The sequence below is a fragment of the Apteryx rowi genome, unplaced genomic scaffold (assembly GCF_003343035.1).
Source record: "Apteryx rowi isolate R43461 unplaced genomic scaffold, aptRow1 scaffold_248, whole genome shotgun sequence".
NCBI classification, from domain to species: domain Eukaryota; kingdom Metazoa; phylum Chordata; class Aves; order Apterygiformes; family Apterygidae; genus Apteryx; species Apteryx rowi.
In genome coordinates this window covers 307,427-323,542 of record NW_020448841.1, presented here as the reverse complement: position 1 = coordinate 323,542, position 16,116 = coordinate 307,427, and the positions used below count along the sequence as shown (strand labels likewise).

General features: G+C 38.0%; 1 protein-coding gene across 5 annotated transcripts in view; it reads left to right on the top strand.

Annotated features, from left to right (window-relative positions):
- OSBPL3 (oxysterol binding protein like 3) overlaps positions 1–16,116 on the top strand; it is a 76,936-nt gene that overhangs the window by 17,597 nt on the left and 43,223 nt on the right. For 2 of the 5 annotated variants that reach the window (XM_026066802.1, XM_026066800.1), the window contains exons 2-3: positions 7,260–7,485; positions 15,886–16,002. In XM_026066802.1, the coding sequence (XP_025922587.1) occupies positions 7,393–7,485; positions 15,886–16,002 (210 nt within the window). In that variant the 5' untranslated portion in view covers positions 7,260–7,392. Of the gene's footprint in view, positions 1–7,259; positions 7,486–13,052; positions 13,067–15,882; positions 16,003–16,116 lie in introns of those variants that run through there. The other 3 variants (XM_026066801.1, XM_026066799.1, XM_026066803.1) reach the window with 2 other exon arrangements.

Below are 16,116 nucleotides of genomic sequence, written 5' to 3'. Positions count from 1 at the left end.
GAAGGGGTTATCATCATGAGAAAAAGATGGAATCAGTGTGCATACTTACTTATATATCATATGATGTATTGAAAATCCTTATGTTTATAATAAAATAGGAGTCTGAGAAACTCATAATATCCCCCACCATTTAAGCCAAAAACATGGAGGTTTCAGGAGCCTATGGACTTAACTCATAAAATAGTAGTTTGACATTTATGTTTACTACTTTTGTGTCTAACCAGGCAGCTAAGTTGCTTTAATGTTTACTCCCTATGCATTGTGTACAGTGGCTGCTATTTCAGTGAAGAAGGCTTCCACAAAAGTGGTATTTCAGGAATTCACACACCCTGCCAAATTTTCATGATTGCTAGTAAAATGAACTCTTTCAGATATGAGAGTGCTTCAGCCCACATCTTCATGTGCAAGTTGGGTTTTGGATGTTTTCTTAATTATTTGTGTGTTTGTGTTTTCTTTTAGACACTTAAATGTAAATGACTTAAGCATGAGGTCATTCATAGCTCTTTCTCTTTGCTGGCTTTTTATCTTGTGGGCAATTGTAGAGGTGGTTGAGTGGTCCTAAACACTTTCCCTGATCAGAATGGGTGTGTTTTGATGTCAGTCTGCTTCACTGTCATAAAAAGCATTGGCTAGGCAACAGTCAGTTCTGAAATTTCAAAGGATCTTAACTTCATGGTGTATATACATTTAAGTCAGTTATTGAAGGAAAAGAATCCAGCAAATTAGTTGCATTTAATTTGAGAAGATATTTGCAATGTGTATTCATCCTTATACACTATCCAAGAATACTTGCAATTTGCTATGTTGAGCCAGTGTTTCCTACACAGAGCCTGAGCTAATAGCTGCAAGAAAAAATATCTGTATTTTCTTCTTTCTAGCCAGCCTGCTGAGTCAGGAACTCAAGTATTAGTAGAGGATGTGTGTGCTTCAGTAGAGCAGTGAGGCCACTTGGTGCTGTGTTTTTATTTTTGGTTAAGAGATCTGTAGTCTAGTGCAACTGAACCAAAAAGATCGGAATTAATTCGCAAAGTTGTGTTGTTTTTTAATGAAATCTGTCTGGATGACTTCTAGAGGAGATGGAGCATCTCAGAATAGTATGTCTGCCTTAATTACAAGCAGTGAGGACATCCTAGAGATGTTTTGGATATGTTGTCTTGTGAACATCTTTAACTTTTTTATTAAAATGAACACTCTGTACACAGAAATGTGGTTTTCTTTATATTTGCCAATTTCCTTCCATTGAAAGATCAGAGTTAATGAACTCTTACCTTTTCACATTAATAACAAAAATACTTAGCACTTACTTAATGTGGTACTAATTATCCTCAGTATACTTCATAAATATTAATCGTTTCCACTTCTCTGAAGTGTCAAAGTTTGTTCACGTATTGCATGTTCAGAAACAATATAGGTGAGTTAGTGGCCCCTAGCCTAAGAAAATGTTAGAGAGGGTTAACACTGGGCTTACAACTGTCTGCTGTTTGGTCAGAGTACTGGACTATGCACCTCTTAAGTTTCAGGCTATCTTAATATGAAAATATAGTTGGTCTTTACATGATCTTTAAAAGACAGCTGTAGGTCTGGCTGCAGCAATTTGTTTATAAACATTAATGTCATAACACTGGAAAAGGCGTATTGAAATAGACTTAAGAGGCTGAAGCCTCTAAAAATATAGTAAGTTGGTCTAGAAGAAATCAGAAATTCTTGTAACTCGTGGTCATTACACATTGTGAAATGTTTACACGAATTTGTGTGTGTCCTAAGAAGAATTGAATCTTGTTACCATGGTCATTAAAGTTAATGGGATTTAAATTTTGAGTTAATAAGCCTGCTTATAAAGGAGAAACTTTAAATATCCTCAGAAGGAAGTGTGTGACTTTTTTTTTTTTTTTTAACAAATTTTGAGTGACATACACTACACAGATGCAACAGAGTTTCAGTGTACCTTGAAAAGAAGAGGTACCTTTTTCAAAACCTTGAAAAAGTAAATGATACTGAAGTGTGAAAGCTAAAACACCACATCAGAGGGGACAAAACAGGCTTGTTGGATCCTGCCACTCTTTAATAAGTATGTCTAACTTTCCACAAGAGCTGAAAGAAGAGAAACTGTTTGCTGTTCATACATACCCTGTGATGTTTCTCTTCAGACTGTGGTAAGGATCATACCTGGGTCACAGAAACTCTTCTTCAGATAGTCCTATTTGCTGCAATACCTAAAACCACATATGATTGATTTTGGTTTTGTTTCTCCACAGCTATGTCAGTTCGTTTAATAAAATATAATGCTTGATGTCAACCTTGGTAGCTTAATGCAGTTTACAACGTTACATAGCTTATCACCTCACAAACAAGACAGTCTGATACAAAATTATATTGGATTCAGTGACTTGACAGGAGAGTGATGTCTTTTTCTTGGTGTACAGACAGTGCTGTCTTCAGATCTTGAATTACTACCTGCTGGCAAACAGACAGATATTGCCACAAGAAGGCACTGACTACCAGAACTTAAATAGTGCCTATCAAAATTGAATGTAGAAAAACACTCATTGTATTTCAGTAACATTTTAGCAATAATGAGAGCTGTTTTAAAAAGGAGAAGCTTGGGGCATAATGGAATATCTTTGTTTTAATGAACTAAACAAAGCTTTAAATAGTAACAGATAACAGAAGAATGAAAGGCAGCCAAGCTCGTGCCAAAGCCTTGATGGTAATGTTTCTACTCATACCATCCCTGGGACATTATCATTAACCAACTGTAACAGGTGGTCCTTTCCAAAGTTTTTAGTATAGACTGTGAAATGATACCATGTGCCTATGACTTTGCTTGTTGAAAACAACAAGCCTTTCTCTCTATTCCATTGCCTGATCATCCTTTAGTTTTTTTTGTGACTTGTAAGTCCTTCTCTAGATATATACTGTTTCCATTGCAAATAGTCCTGCTGCCTGTCTGTTAACTGAACACAGTAAGGGCTGTCAACCTCATCAGCCCTGCTGTGTGAAGTGTATATGCTCCCAGGATAGGATCTGATCACAGCTCCGTAGCTCTCACTTTCTCCTCCATCTTCTTCATAGGGAGACTGCGGAATCCTCTCTTAGTGGGTTACAAACTGGTGCCTGTGGTCCCAGGGCTTGTGGCTTCGCACTTGAATTCTGTGTGCAAATTGTGCTAGGAGCTGGGAAGGGCGCCCCTGAGACCTCGCTCATTTGGGTGCCTTGTGCTAAAGGCCTGTCTAGCCTGTCTATAAAGTTGGATTTAAAGGGTGGTATGAGAGCTAACTGCTTACAGTAATAATACAGCCATTACTGCTTTTCCTCCCTGAGAGGAGGGGGGAAAAAAGTGTCAAGATTACACATTTAAAATTAATCGTGTCACATGCAATGTTAGAGTCAATGTCTATGGTGGACGTGAGGAAAGGTGGTATTTTTATGTGTACTTATATTTCAGGATTCATACTGACTTATTTCTAAATTTATACAAGATCTTACTAATATAAGGAACTGCATCATTCACTCCAAGGGTTAGTGAAACAACAGACACTTGCATTGTTTCAGAAGAGGCTGAGCAGACTTGACATTGAAGCATGTTTTTCTTTGACATCTTGCTTGATTTGTTGCCCCCTTCTTCGTTGCTCCCTGTTTGAACTTTTCCTCTCTTGGGTCAGTGAAGTAGTGCGATTTAATTACATCAATATCCTCCTTAAAGAAGTGGGCTAGATGGAAGTAACTGTTTGCGTCATAAGAGTATTTCAGAGCCATTCGTGAACCTGTACCCCTATATAATGACCATATGTGCTCAACAGAGGTTGTGATTTGGACAGTATCTAGAGACAGCATCTGTTTGATGTTCTTTCTGAAATACTTCCCATTATTGCTAATTTTCTTAATTTGTTAAGAACTCTTGCTTTCAAAACTCATTTTAATAACTTAATTTTATATAATTATTTCCTTTTTTTTTTTCCTGTAAAGTGCATACTCAGAAATAGTACAGTATTTGTTTTATGTCCTTCGGTAGCATGAATCTTATGGTAATTTTGGAACTGCAGTTAACTTTTTTGAAAAGACATCTTCAGCAGTTGTATGTGGCATACTTGTAGTCTATAAATAACTCTCTTGCTGAGCCAGATGAGACTGTTGGATAGATCAAAGCCAACAATTCGAAATATAATGGAGAAAGCCATGAAAGCATTAGTTGGAAAATAATACTGTTTTGTTGATCCAGGTGGATGTGAGTGAATGTAACTTAGTTTTTTAATAATTACTAGAGAGGAAAGGTTTTAGCATGGTTTATTCTTTTTAATTCAGTGAAAGTCGAGGTCGTTTGCAAGTCTGATTTGAATTTCTCTGTCATGCCCTTGCTGTGCCCACATGACTTTCTTCAGGCTTCTGTTGTTGCTGTTGTTTTATCCGCAAGACTTTAATTGACTACAGCTACAAAATAAGATACATGCTTCCGGTCTTGCTGCTTAAATGCTCTTTACAGTGCTCTTTCACTGCAGAAACAGCTCTGAAACAGCTGTTCAGTCTTTATTTTTCTTCTGGAGCCATAGCAAAAATAATTGCCTAATGTTGACTGCATACTGCAGTTTTCCAGATTTTTCTAAATGTCTGCCTTTCCTCTTTTGTGAACTGTGGGAACACTTACATTTTGCTGCAAGCTTATTGTTTTGAGAGTTGCAAGAGATCAATTTTGATATTGAGGAACTGCCTTAAACTAGTGCTATCTTAAAGTTTTGAGGATAACTCAAGATGCTACTTTTTTTTTAATAGGTCTTCCTGTTGTACATGTTGTCATATGTTTACATTTGCTTTAATCGATGTAGAAAGATAAAGCTCTTAGTAGCAGATGACAAATAGAGATAAGTGCTGTTTATAGGTTTGGGATGCAAACTGAATGCTGTAAGCACTAGATGCACTCCTGGAGCGTGTCTGCTGGTTTCATTTTGTCCAAACGGGATTTGGTTTCCATGCTCTAAGGCTGTTCTGCAGTGCACACCATAAGGCGGTAATTTTGGGGGGTGATCAGGAGATTTGCAAGTGAAGTGCACTTCTGATCTATGCTGAAATGCTATTGTGCCCGCCTCTTAATTTTATTTAGACTCCACGCTGAAAAAATGATGATAGAAATATTCTTCTGATTGCATGGCTCCTTTTTGTATTGAAATCAGTGACGCCTATTTTTTTCAGTTATCTGAAACTTCCAGGACGTCGCCTCCATTTTGCTGAGTATTTGAAATGGGCAAAGGGGGGCCATATAATTGATATCAGCGTGCCCTGGGCATCTACTCACAAGGTCCTGACAACGATAACTCTCAGCGCATTTAGCTGCAAATTAGCTGCCTGTTTCTCATCACGAAGTTTGCTAATCTTTGCCAAAATGCTAGATAATCAACAATGGAAACAAAGTGATATATTGCTCATTTTGAACACTGAGCGGTAAAGAAGAGTGTTGCCTACTGAGTAAACAGTGTGCATTAGTAAAACACTTGCTGCATGGTGCTTTCAAGGGGTTATCTGAACTGTGAGTTTGTCCAAAACATCTTTACATTCCTGTCCTGAATATTTGATCTCTGCTTGTAAATAGAGATACTACCATTAAACTGTTTTACTAAATTCAGCTTGAACCTCATCAGGAAAGTCATGTTTTATGCTTAGTGAGCAGCTTAAAACCTGCATAAAGTGAGCTAAAACAAATCCTTTTAGAGTGATGGTCCTTAGCGAAATGCCATGTGGAAAACTTTGTCTTCCAGATAGGAAGAGAATATAGCTTCTCTAACATGCACTACTCCTAATTTCAATAGTACTCTAAGCGTAAAACCTGTGCACAAGGCTCAATTCAGCTCTTGTTAGCACATCACTGTGCTGTTTTGTTTTCAAGTTCTTGTATTGTATTTGTTGACTTTGTATCTGATGGTTACTGGAAATAACTGCCAAAGTGACTCACCAGTGAATAGTCTTAGCAGAGCTTTCTTTCTCGCATGACTTTTGGAGACTGGGACTGTCTCGTCACTATTGTTTAGCATAAATTTGCAAACTATAGCAGTAGGGAGAGATGTTTTTGTGGCATGCTGTTGTCTTCATCTTAAATATAGCATCTGCCTTTTTATAAAGGGAAAGTTGAATTCTTAAAATATACCCAAAGAATTTCACTGGGGACCTTAAAATGCTGCTTCTCTTGGAATAGATTTTTGAGCCTCTTCAAGGAAAAAATGAATGCTCTTCAATATCGAGTGCGCCTGGTTCAGTGCGGTACATGAATGTGAGTCTAAGTAAACAAGCAAGCAAGCAGACTCTGAAGTGATGCCTCCTTATGTCAGAAATGGGATTCCCTCCTCTTCGTGGAAACTTCCGTACCTTCCTAGTTGGTGGTTCTTTCACTCTTCCTAATGTGCAAATTCCTTGCCCCGAACAGTAAAATCTAAAGCGATATACAACTTGCAAAGGCCCACGTGCTCTTCCCCAGAGTTTTGGAAAGCATCACCCTTTTGTTATGTCCTCTGTTTGGGTTTAAAAAAAAAAAAGATCAGTTACCATGGCAACTCTTGCCCACACTGGAAATCCATTATTTGAAGTTACTGGCATAGCTTTTATTTGCACATGCTGCAACCACCACTGTTATTAAACAAACTATTAATTATTCTTCCAGTCACTGACTTAGGAAACGAATGTGACAGTAGTTACACATTTCTGATTCCAGGTAGGATTAGTTGTGCAGAGCTCTAGGTAGCTGAGTTTGCATGATCTTTACTTTAGCCTATCTCTTGGGGTTTTTTTCCTTTCATCCTGATGCCACACATACTTGCTTACATTATTAAGGAACTGGGAAAAGAAGTATCTAACAGAAATTTTTTGGTTTATATTTTTGGCGAGACATTTTTAGATGCTTTTTCCTGATTTTGAGAATGCTTCAGCCCTTTCCATATAGATATTAATCATATTCTGTGCATCTTTATTAATTTTTTTGACTATGGGTTTAAATATTTAAAAAGATGTTTGATATTGTGCTTCCATTGTGTTCTGCATAAGTAATGATGATTAAAGCGTGCATTTAGAACCCAAAGTAGTTGTTGTTCCTATTTAATGCGTGAAAATTATCCTAAAGCATTTGTTGAATTAATTTCTAATGGTGTACAGTAATGCAGTCAGTTTATATTACCAAAGGCTTTATTATGATTTCTTGATTCATGTTGCAAGATGACAGTAAGAGAGACTGTGTTCGATTAATCTTTTTTTTTTTTTTTTTTCCCCCTCTTCCCTTTCAGGAATTTCCATGAGATGAAGATCATGTGTTGGGTAAAGGATGTGTCCTGCATTTCTCTCAGGAGTCTTCCGATACATTTGCCTAATGCCCTTTTAACAGTGTTCTAACTGAGTTTATGTGAATTGTCTTGAATCATGAATGAAGAAAAAAGCCTTGGTGCATCCCAGAAAATGTTGTCTCCTTCAAGGAGTACGAGCAGCTGCTCCTCCAAGCAAGGAAGTCGTCAGGTAATACAACTTTTCCCCCGCCCCAAACTAAAAGAATTATCAAGATTGGGTGTTACTTTTGCTTTTGGGTATCAGTGACACTCTTAAATCTTGTTTTCCTGTTGCTTGTTTGTTTTATCTTGTTTCTAGGTTTCCTTCTTCTGTTTTCTGTTTTTGCTTATGGCAGCTTTCAGTCAAGTGCAGTAAACATGTTATTGGATATCAGGCAGTTGTAAAACTGGAATGATTAACAGAATGAGATAAAAATCTGAATTAACTATGTGTGCTGCTTTTATAGTGAAACATTGCTGCTGACGCTTGGTTTCTTTGATGCGGAAATCCCAAGTCTTCCCTAGAATGTACCACTTCTGTGGTAGAATATTGTATATCTGCTCTGCTTATTTCAAGTTTCCAGGGAAAGGTGTGCATGCATGTGTGAAAGGGAATGCATTTTTCTGAACCTTGACAGGGAGCCCCTATTGAAACTGAAAATGTGCCTAAAAGTGCTGATTTGTGCTGTAGAACTGTAGTTAAGAAAATGTGTAGCATGATGCATCTGGATGCCTGATACTGTATGAAACACCAAACCATGCTTAGTTTTCTGCAGAGAATATTATTTATGCTATTTTTTAATTTTACAGTTTTAAAACTTAAACCTATGAGTGTTTGTACCTGACAAGTGAGACTGTGTTGAAGACTACTCTTGTGTGTGGGCAAGAAAAACTGACCTGCAGCCATACTGAGAATTAAGCTTTAACCACAGTCCAGCCATGCTTGCAAAAAGAATGTGAGCAGTGTGCTCAACATAAAGTTTTATTTGTACAGATGCTGGCTTAGTGGAGCTTTTGAAGCTGCCTCTGGTTGAAATTTTAATTGGATTTGAGCATCCAAGTCCCCCGAAAGCTTTGCAGACCTCAGCTGTGTTTTGAAATAGCACCTGCTTTTCTGGGCCTTTTGTCCCTGCACACACAATTGGAAAGGCAGACAAATTTCTGAATAATTTCTACCTTTTAAAGTGCTGTGATTGTAAGAAATGTTATGCGTTTCTAGTACACTGAGCAACGAAATCCTTGCTTTCAGGGTACTCTTTTGGTTTCTTGCAGTATTATTTTTCTCATATCCTCAGTATGAGATAACCGCAAAAAAAAAGCATAATTTAAAACATTAGTGTTGTCTGTTCCAACAGTTAATGTCAATCAAATGATGTTATATAGTATTTTAATAATAAAATTTATATGAGCATGACTAAATCCACTAGGATGTTATGTAGCCAGTAAAAGCACTTATACTTATGCAGAGGGAATTTCTGCAAAAAGTCCACTCATTTCCATGTAACTACCGAATCTATTGAATAGCTCAGCTTCCTTGTCCAGGAATTGTATTGTTAGCCAGTCCTGTTTCTTATCCAAAGGAACATAAGTTCTCACACCCTTTCTTTGGAGGAAGGGAATAACTTAGTAAGGTTTAATATCACCTTGTCTCTTTCTGGAATTGTAGCCTTTGATAGCCTGTACAAAAATGCAAGGTATAGCTGACAGAGGTGAAAGATGCAACTTACTGTTTTATTTGTAATTTTGGTACATCCGTGTTCATTTATTATAGTCAGGCAGATGGTAAGTTACCTCATACACCTATCAGATCAAGTTAAATGGAGGTGTAAAGTGGGTTGTTTCCCAGTGTATACTGAAGACAACATAGTTTTTGTTTCCTCATGATAATATGGAGCAGGGTGTTAGGTGTCTCCACTGTGAATTAATATTTCAATATTTCTCTTCTTTTCATGACTGGTCATTGCAGCACCAAGTAAGTAATAGTACACTTCTGCATGTAGGGAACCTGAGGCACATCAGTTCAATGACTTGTTCATGTCTTCTGTTAATGACAGAACCAAGCCCGCAGAAGTTGGGGGAGTTCACGTTGCTGCTTGTATGCTGTGAAAAGATCACTAAGTAATGCTAAAAGCTCTGACCAATGTAAAGCAAGCAGAGAATTTAGAAACACATTTTTCAGAAGTTACATGTGCTTCTTAAGGCTCCACTTACATTTGTTTTTTTCTTTTTTGTTTTTTTCTTAATGAGGACTTCTAATATTTGTAGGGAATTCTTCAATACCTTCTCCACTCCTTCCTTTACCAAATGTAGTAACTTCCTAGATTAGATACTTACAGTATAACTTTCTTTGCGTCTAGCCCTTGCTGAAGTGATCAAGAGGTCTTCCTTCAATCCAGCTAAATCTAGAAAGGAAAAATAAAAACCCCAATTAATTCTAAATCATGAATTTTTTTTCCCCAGAATTGTCAGTGTTTATATGCATGGCTGTGCTATTGCTGTTGCTTCCTTAATTCCCTGATGCTTTTGGTGTTTCACACATGACTGATTTTTCACACTGAAGTTGTCATGCAGTTTGCAGAACAAACTGTTTTACTGGGGCAAACAAAGATTTAAATATCCTGTACAATACACACTGTCTGGATATTTACTTGAAAAAAAACTTGTGCTGATTATTTTTTCCCTTATGTTTTTAAAATTTCTTTGTTAATTGTAGTTTGTGTTGGTAGCATGTTTCAGTGAACGTTTTGATAAATAGTCATCTTTGCTGCATATGGAAAGATAGACCTTTAGGATTAACACAGGCAATACTCCACAAGGCTGACTTACCAGCCTGGACACAGCAATCCTTTGGGTGAAGAACAGTTCTCTTCCCCTTCTGCTCCCAGAAGGCTTCTAGTCTTGCAAGTTATAAAGGTCTGTGTCTTGTTAAGTGTACCCTCGTTTTACTAGTTTAAGGTTTGAATTTTTGCTCTAGGCAACAAGGAAATCAAGATCTTTCTCAGCCTCCCTTTCCCCCAGAAGATTTTTTGTTACATTTGATTGTGTAGTATTGTTTATATCATTAAATGCTGCTTTTGTGCTCAGCCTCTTGGACTGGTAAGTTGGAGCTTCACAGTCTACCCATACTAATACCCACCTGCTCAGGGCTGACAAGACTGTGGATGAGTGATATCTGTCTGAGGGTTAATTTGACCTTTTCATCTGCATGTTTGTTTAAATGACAACACTTTAGGTCTCTATTAAGAGAAAACCAACCATGTAAAGTTCTGTAAAACTTCAAAAACAAACAAACAAAACAGTAAGAATACCCTAATTCAAACCAAAAAAGTACCATATGCACGACTTGGCTCTAGCAGAATTTTGATTTGCAAGACATGGAAGAAAAGAATACAATTTAACACCAATGTTTTATTAGCAGTGTCCTGAAAGTAAATAATTTTTCTGTATGCTCTGCTGAGTGGAAGGTGAAGCATAATATTCTTTCCTTTGTCTTCCAGTTCTACAGAAGACTTCTTACTCTTCCTGCAAACATTTGTGCCTCTCTCAGGCACCTTCAGAACCAGACTGCTCTTTGCTTGCTAGATAACAACAGATCTGCCTGGGTGCTTCTTCCTGTTTTGCCAAAAGGACTGTGCTGCTTATCTGACAAGGCAGTTCTTTTAATCTGATTAAGTGGAAAGAAACTCTGAAAAGCTTGGGAGTAAAGGAACCATGCTAGATTTTTTGCAAAATCAGTGAGGTAATTAGTTGTGAGCCTCCCTGTTTTCCGAAGCAGGGACTCCATTGCAGGTATGCACTGGCACCCAGGAGCAAGTACTAACTTGAGATTGGGGTAGGGAATCATGGTGGTATCAGGTATCTCTGGGCTTCCAATGTCTGCTAAAATTTGGTTATTGCTCCCCACAGAGCAACATGTGAAAATGCTGAGGAGCATAAGTAGAGTCCTGTGATGCACAAGTTGGTCCACCATCACACGGAAGACTTGATTTAAGCAGTGCTGCAGGACTCTGAGACCCCTGTTTCTTCCTTTGCTAATCTTAGTGTCCTTTTTTTGCCAGGTGCAACATATTTGCAGTGTGACCTGAAGACACTGACAGTTAATCCTTTTCCACTAAGTTCACCTTCACCTTAAAGCCCCATTACAGCGAGGAGGCTACTGCCACATCCACCCCTGTGCTATTTTCTCCCCTGTCTTTTTCAGTCACATAAAGGGGTGTCTTCCACAGAGTCACAGTTCTAACTTTTTTTGTGAGGAAGGAAAGCTGTTGTTGATCTTCTTTAAATTGCCCTATGATTAAAAAAAGATACATTATGGTAGTAATTTTTAAAGTCTAATATGTTAACCAACTTTTTAAATAGATAGAGTAGGGAAAAGCTTTATGACAGGAGAACTGCTTAAAAAAATCTCATGTTCTAAAAAAGAAAATTAAATCACTTCTGCCAATTTTATGAACTGTAATAAATTCTTTAGTTGCAGCTGATGCAAACCCTTATCCTCCACAAAGCAGCTTTCTATTTTTGGCACTTTAAAATATACGGTACAACTGACTGCATTTTACACTGGAAGAAAGTCTGGCGCTCTCAGCTGTTCTGTTCAAGGAGCTACAAGAGCAAGCATCAGTCTGAGAGCCATTCAGACTCATTACTTCATTCCTTCTCCTGAAATAATTTATGGCCTTGAAGTTGTATGGTACAGAATATTGCAGAAAATCAAGATGCTTTTAGTTTGTTAAATAAAGAAAATAACCAAAGTTATCTAATGACAGACTTATCTCTGAAGAAAAAAGTGTGTGTGTTTTTTTTGTTTTTTTGTTTTTTTTTCCCCAGCCACAGAACAGATATAACCCAAGTAGCAACTACAATACAAATTTCCAGTGCTGACCTGAAATGAGGACCTCTGGATCGGAGAGAAGTAACTATAATATATCCCTCCCTGGGCCTGGATGGAAATTCCTGTCTCAGGCAGCAAACATGGTGATCATTTCGTGCAGATATTGGCCCATTACATTATAAAATCTTTTGAAGTGTCATAACCTTTAGACTGTACTATCTTGGACATCAGGCCTACACCAGTATTATTAATGCCTTTCAGCTGTGGCTTTTTTTTTTTTTTTTAATCTCTATGATGTGGGGTATTTTTTCAGTTCCTTGCTGTGGGATAAGAATCAGCAAAATGGAGCATAATCTAAATGCTTCCAGCAGCTTTCAGGAAATCTTGTATTTCCATTTGCTCCTCTGCTATTTCAGACAGATGAGAACAGATGATAACCAACCAGCCTGAGTCATTTGCCTTAATTTTAGAGAGTGAGCAGTTTTCTGTTCCTTTGCAGCTGGTCCCAGCAATAGCAACTAAAACTTCTTTTGAAAGAGAGATCTGATACCTTGTTTAATGAAAAACAAAGTATTGATCACGATCTTACAAGGTTTGGGTCAAGAGCAAAATGGATCCAAAAACAGTCACAGCACCAGTGTTTTGAGAACTATGGGAATTCGAGGGTTCAGATAGGAAAGACTTGACTCTTCTGGCTAGATGAATGTGATGCAGGACCAAATAAGTGCCTGCTCTTGTTGCAGGGCTGCGTCTTATTGTTATCTAACAATTCCCCCAAACTGTTAATTCTCTCTACTGTTCCCTGTCATTCCTTGGGTAACTTGGAGGCTAATTTGTCCTTGTGCTTCTAAAAGGATCTAATTCAGCTGGCTCTAAAACTTCCTCTAACTAAAGTTTGCAATTGAAGAAGCATGAGGCTCCCAGACAACAAGGCAGAAATGTGAGTAGGAGACTGCTTCTCATCTGAGATTTGGCAGGATCACATTTAGTGCTGTGAGCATAGCATGTAACTATACCATAAGAGGCTCCTTCAGTCTCTGCTGGGACCCACTTAGTGGGAAGCAGTGCTTCTGCTTCAGCTCTTCCTCCTGTTTTCACTCTTATTAAAAAACTGTTATTAGCAAAAACAAAAAAAAAACAACAAAAACAAACAAAAACAAACCCACTGTCTTGGCTCCTTGGGGACTAGAGGAACAGTGAGAAATGTGGCTCTCCTACAGGAGCTTGTAGGAGATGTCTTGCACCTGGAATGCAGGAGAGACCCAGACAGTTTTGTGTGTGATGCAGACTAGGATGTGCTCTGTATTTAGAAGTTTTACCTGAACTTTTTACCTGAACCAGGTATATTCCAGGTGAATGTAGCTAGTTGAGCCATCTCTCAGCTGCTTCCGTTTTTCTCACCTCAATGTAGCGTGAATCTGTCTCACTTCAGAAGCCCATTTCTTCCTAAGCTTGTCCTTATAGAAAGGTGAATCTGCATTCTGTGCTCAGAGTTCTTTTTAACTGTGCTCAGAGTTCTGCTTTTCTCCCACAAGTTGATCTCTGTCAACCGTATATTGTTCTTAAGCTTAGCAAAAGTCTATGAGAATTGGATCCAGTGTTCAAGAAACTTGCTTCATAAGGCTTAATGCTAGAATATTAAAAAGGATCTACTGTTCAGTAGTCTTGACTGCTATCAGATTAATTTTCAGTGGAAAAACTATGTGTTTGGGGACTGCAGTTTAACACCTTTTAGCTAAGGCAATGGAAACTGCCTGCCTGGTAAGCTTCTCTTGACAGCATCGGGCAAAAGAACTTTTAAGCTTTTCTGGCCAATTTCAAGAAGGGGAAAAAAACCATACAGGAACACACCGTTCTTTTTAAACTTGTAGGTACTCTCATTAGTTCTTAATGAAATCCTTCAGCTTTCTCACTTTTTAAAAATATTTACCTTTTTCCAAGCTGCTGATTTGAAATCAGTCAATGACAAGCTTAGTTTTTATATTGGCTCACATAGTAGAACATGCTTCCTGAGGAGCGGAAATTTTTTCTACACATGGACCCTTTTGCAGCAGTCAGTTCAGCTCAGTGTGAATTATAAAATTGATTTCTTGCCCCAAACAGCAACTGCTGTCAACCTGTCATTTGTAACTGCACTACAAGTAGTGTTTCCATTTTGCAGGCTATAAATTACTGTTCTTGGCCAGGAAGCATCTAGTTACTGCATGAAAATGTGACCTGGTGAGAATAAAATGAGGTTGTTTTTTTTTCCCCCCCCACTAGCCTAAAAGATGTTTTGGCACTGCACTAATGTTGCAAAATGAGCTGAGGTTATATAACAGATTTTTCCCAGTAGTAAAGGGAAGAGAATCAAACTGTTGAAAGATAAATACCTGTGACTGTCACTGCACCCTGTTTTGGGAGCTGGATTGGCACGTTGGTAGGTCTGGATGTGGAGAAATGCCTTTTCCTTTTCATGCCTGTGGGGTTGTGGGTATTTTTGCCAGGGCTGCTGGCTGCAAGTTTCCTGAGAGCCGTGTTGGAGGATGCTGGGCAGGAGACAGGTGCTCTGGCAGGAGGATGGACCACTGACTTCCCAGGCAGTGATATAGTGATGGGATTTCACTGCAGTGAAAAACTTCAGAGCAAAGTGCAGAATGATCTGTTGCATACTACTTAGTTTTATAGGAATTTGTAAAATTATTAGTTTTATAACATTATACCATATTTGATGACAGAAATCAGCATCTTGGAATATCATCTTAACAGTCTCAATGTTTGTGATTAATATAAGGGTTAATAAATAATCTTAAATGAGAGGGGGAAAAAAAATCCCAAACCACACACATTTAGTGGCCTAATATTTCCATTTATGGCAAAAGAGATGGTGGAACTTGTTTGTTTGTTTGTTTTGTTTTCAAGATGGTGGACTGGAATGCTGTGCCAAAAAAAGTCCATAATTGTTGTGGCTTATAGCTGGCTTTGTACTTGAATAGCTGTGAAACTGCAGCTAGCAGGCTCCACTTAGCTGTCATGCTGAGGACACGAAAAAAATACCATCAAGTTTATTCTCTTCTCTATTGTATGTTGCTGCAGAGTCTTTCATTTAAGAGTTTTTCATATCAGAAAAGAGATCATCTTTAGATTAAAGATTTAGATGATGCAGAGTGGTTTTTATTCTTCATTCTCTGCCTTTACATAGTGTTCCTCATAGTATTTGCATTGCTTCTCTGGCTTTTTCCTTTATTTGTATTTTTTTTTGTATTATTCTTTTGCTTTAGGGAGACAACAGCTCACAGCAAAATGCAAAACCTTGAGTTGCTGACTACAGGCAAAAGAAAATAGAAAAGGTCTTCATTTTCAGAGTCTTTTACTTCTACCTCATAACCTACAAAATGTGTCCTTTTAGTGTAGGCTGTTTCTGCCCATGACAGCAGAAAGCTTTTTATGCTAAACTGTGGCTAGCCTGTGACTATGCACTGTGCGTATATGTAAGTAGAGAGAGAGATATTTATATATAAAATTCTGGTAAGCATGTACATTCAATGAGAAACGGTGCCGGAAAAATAGCATTTTGCTTGGTTTATATTGTCTCTCTCAATCTAAAAGAGAATCAGGTCTCTTGGGAGATAAGTAACAAAGAATAAAGAAGGCTCTAAGGTTAGATTTCAACATCCTTTTGTTTTCTTTTACGTACAGCCTTCCTCTTCTTGAATCTCTCCTAACAAGTCTGTTCTTTGGAAGAAATAAGATCTAGGTTTGGATTTTCTGTTTAAGCAGGACAGCTGGGAAATTGTGGAAGGACTCCGGGGAGCAATGAATTGTACCCAAGAACCACAGAAGCAGGAAGGCTGCTTGCTGAAAAAGAGGAAATGGCCTTTGAAAGGCTGGCACAAGGTAGGAAAGAAATGTGTCTTTGAAAGCCTGATGCCATGTGGATGTGACTTGCATGGTATGTTGCCATTGCAAAAAGATTATTTAAGAGTAAAGAATGTGTTCTCTTAAGAAAAT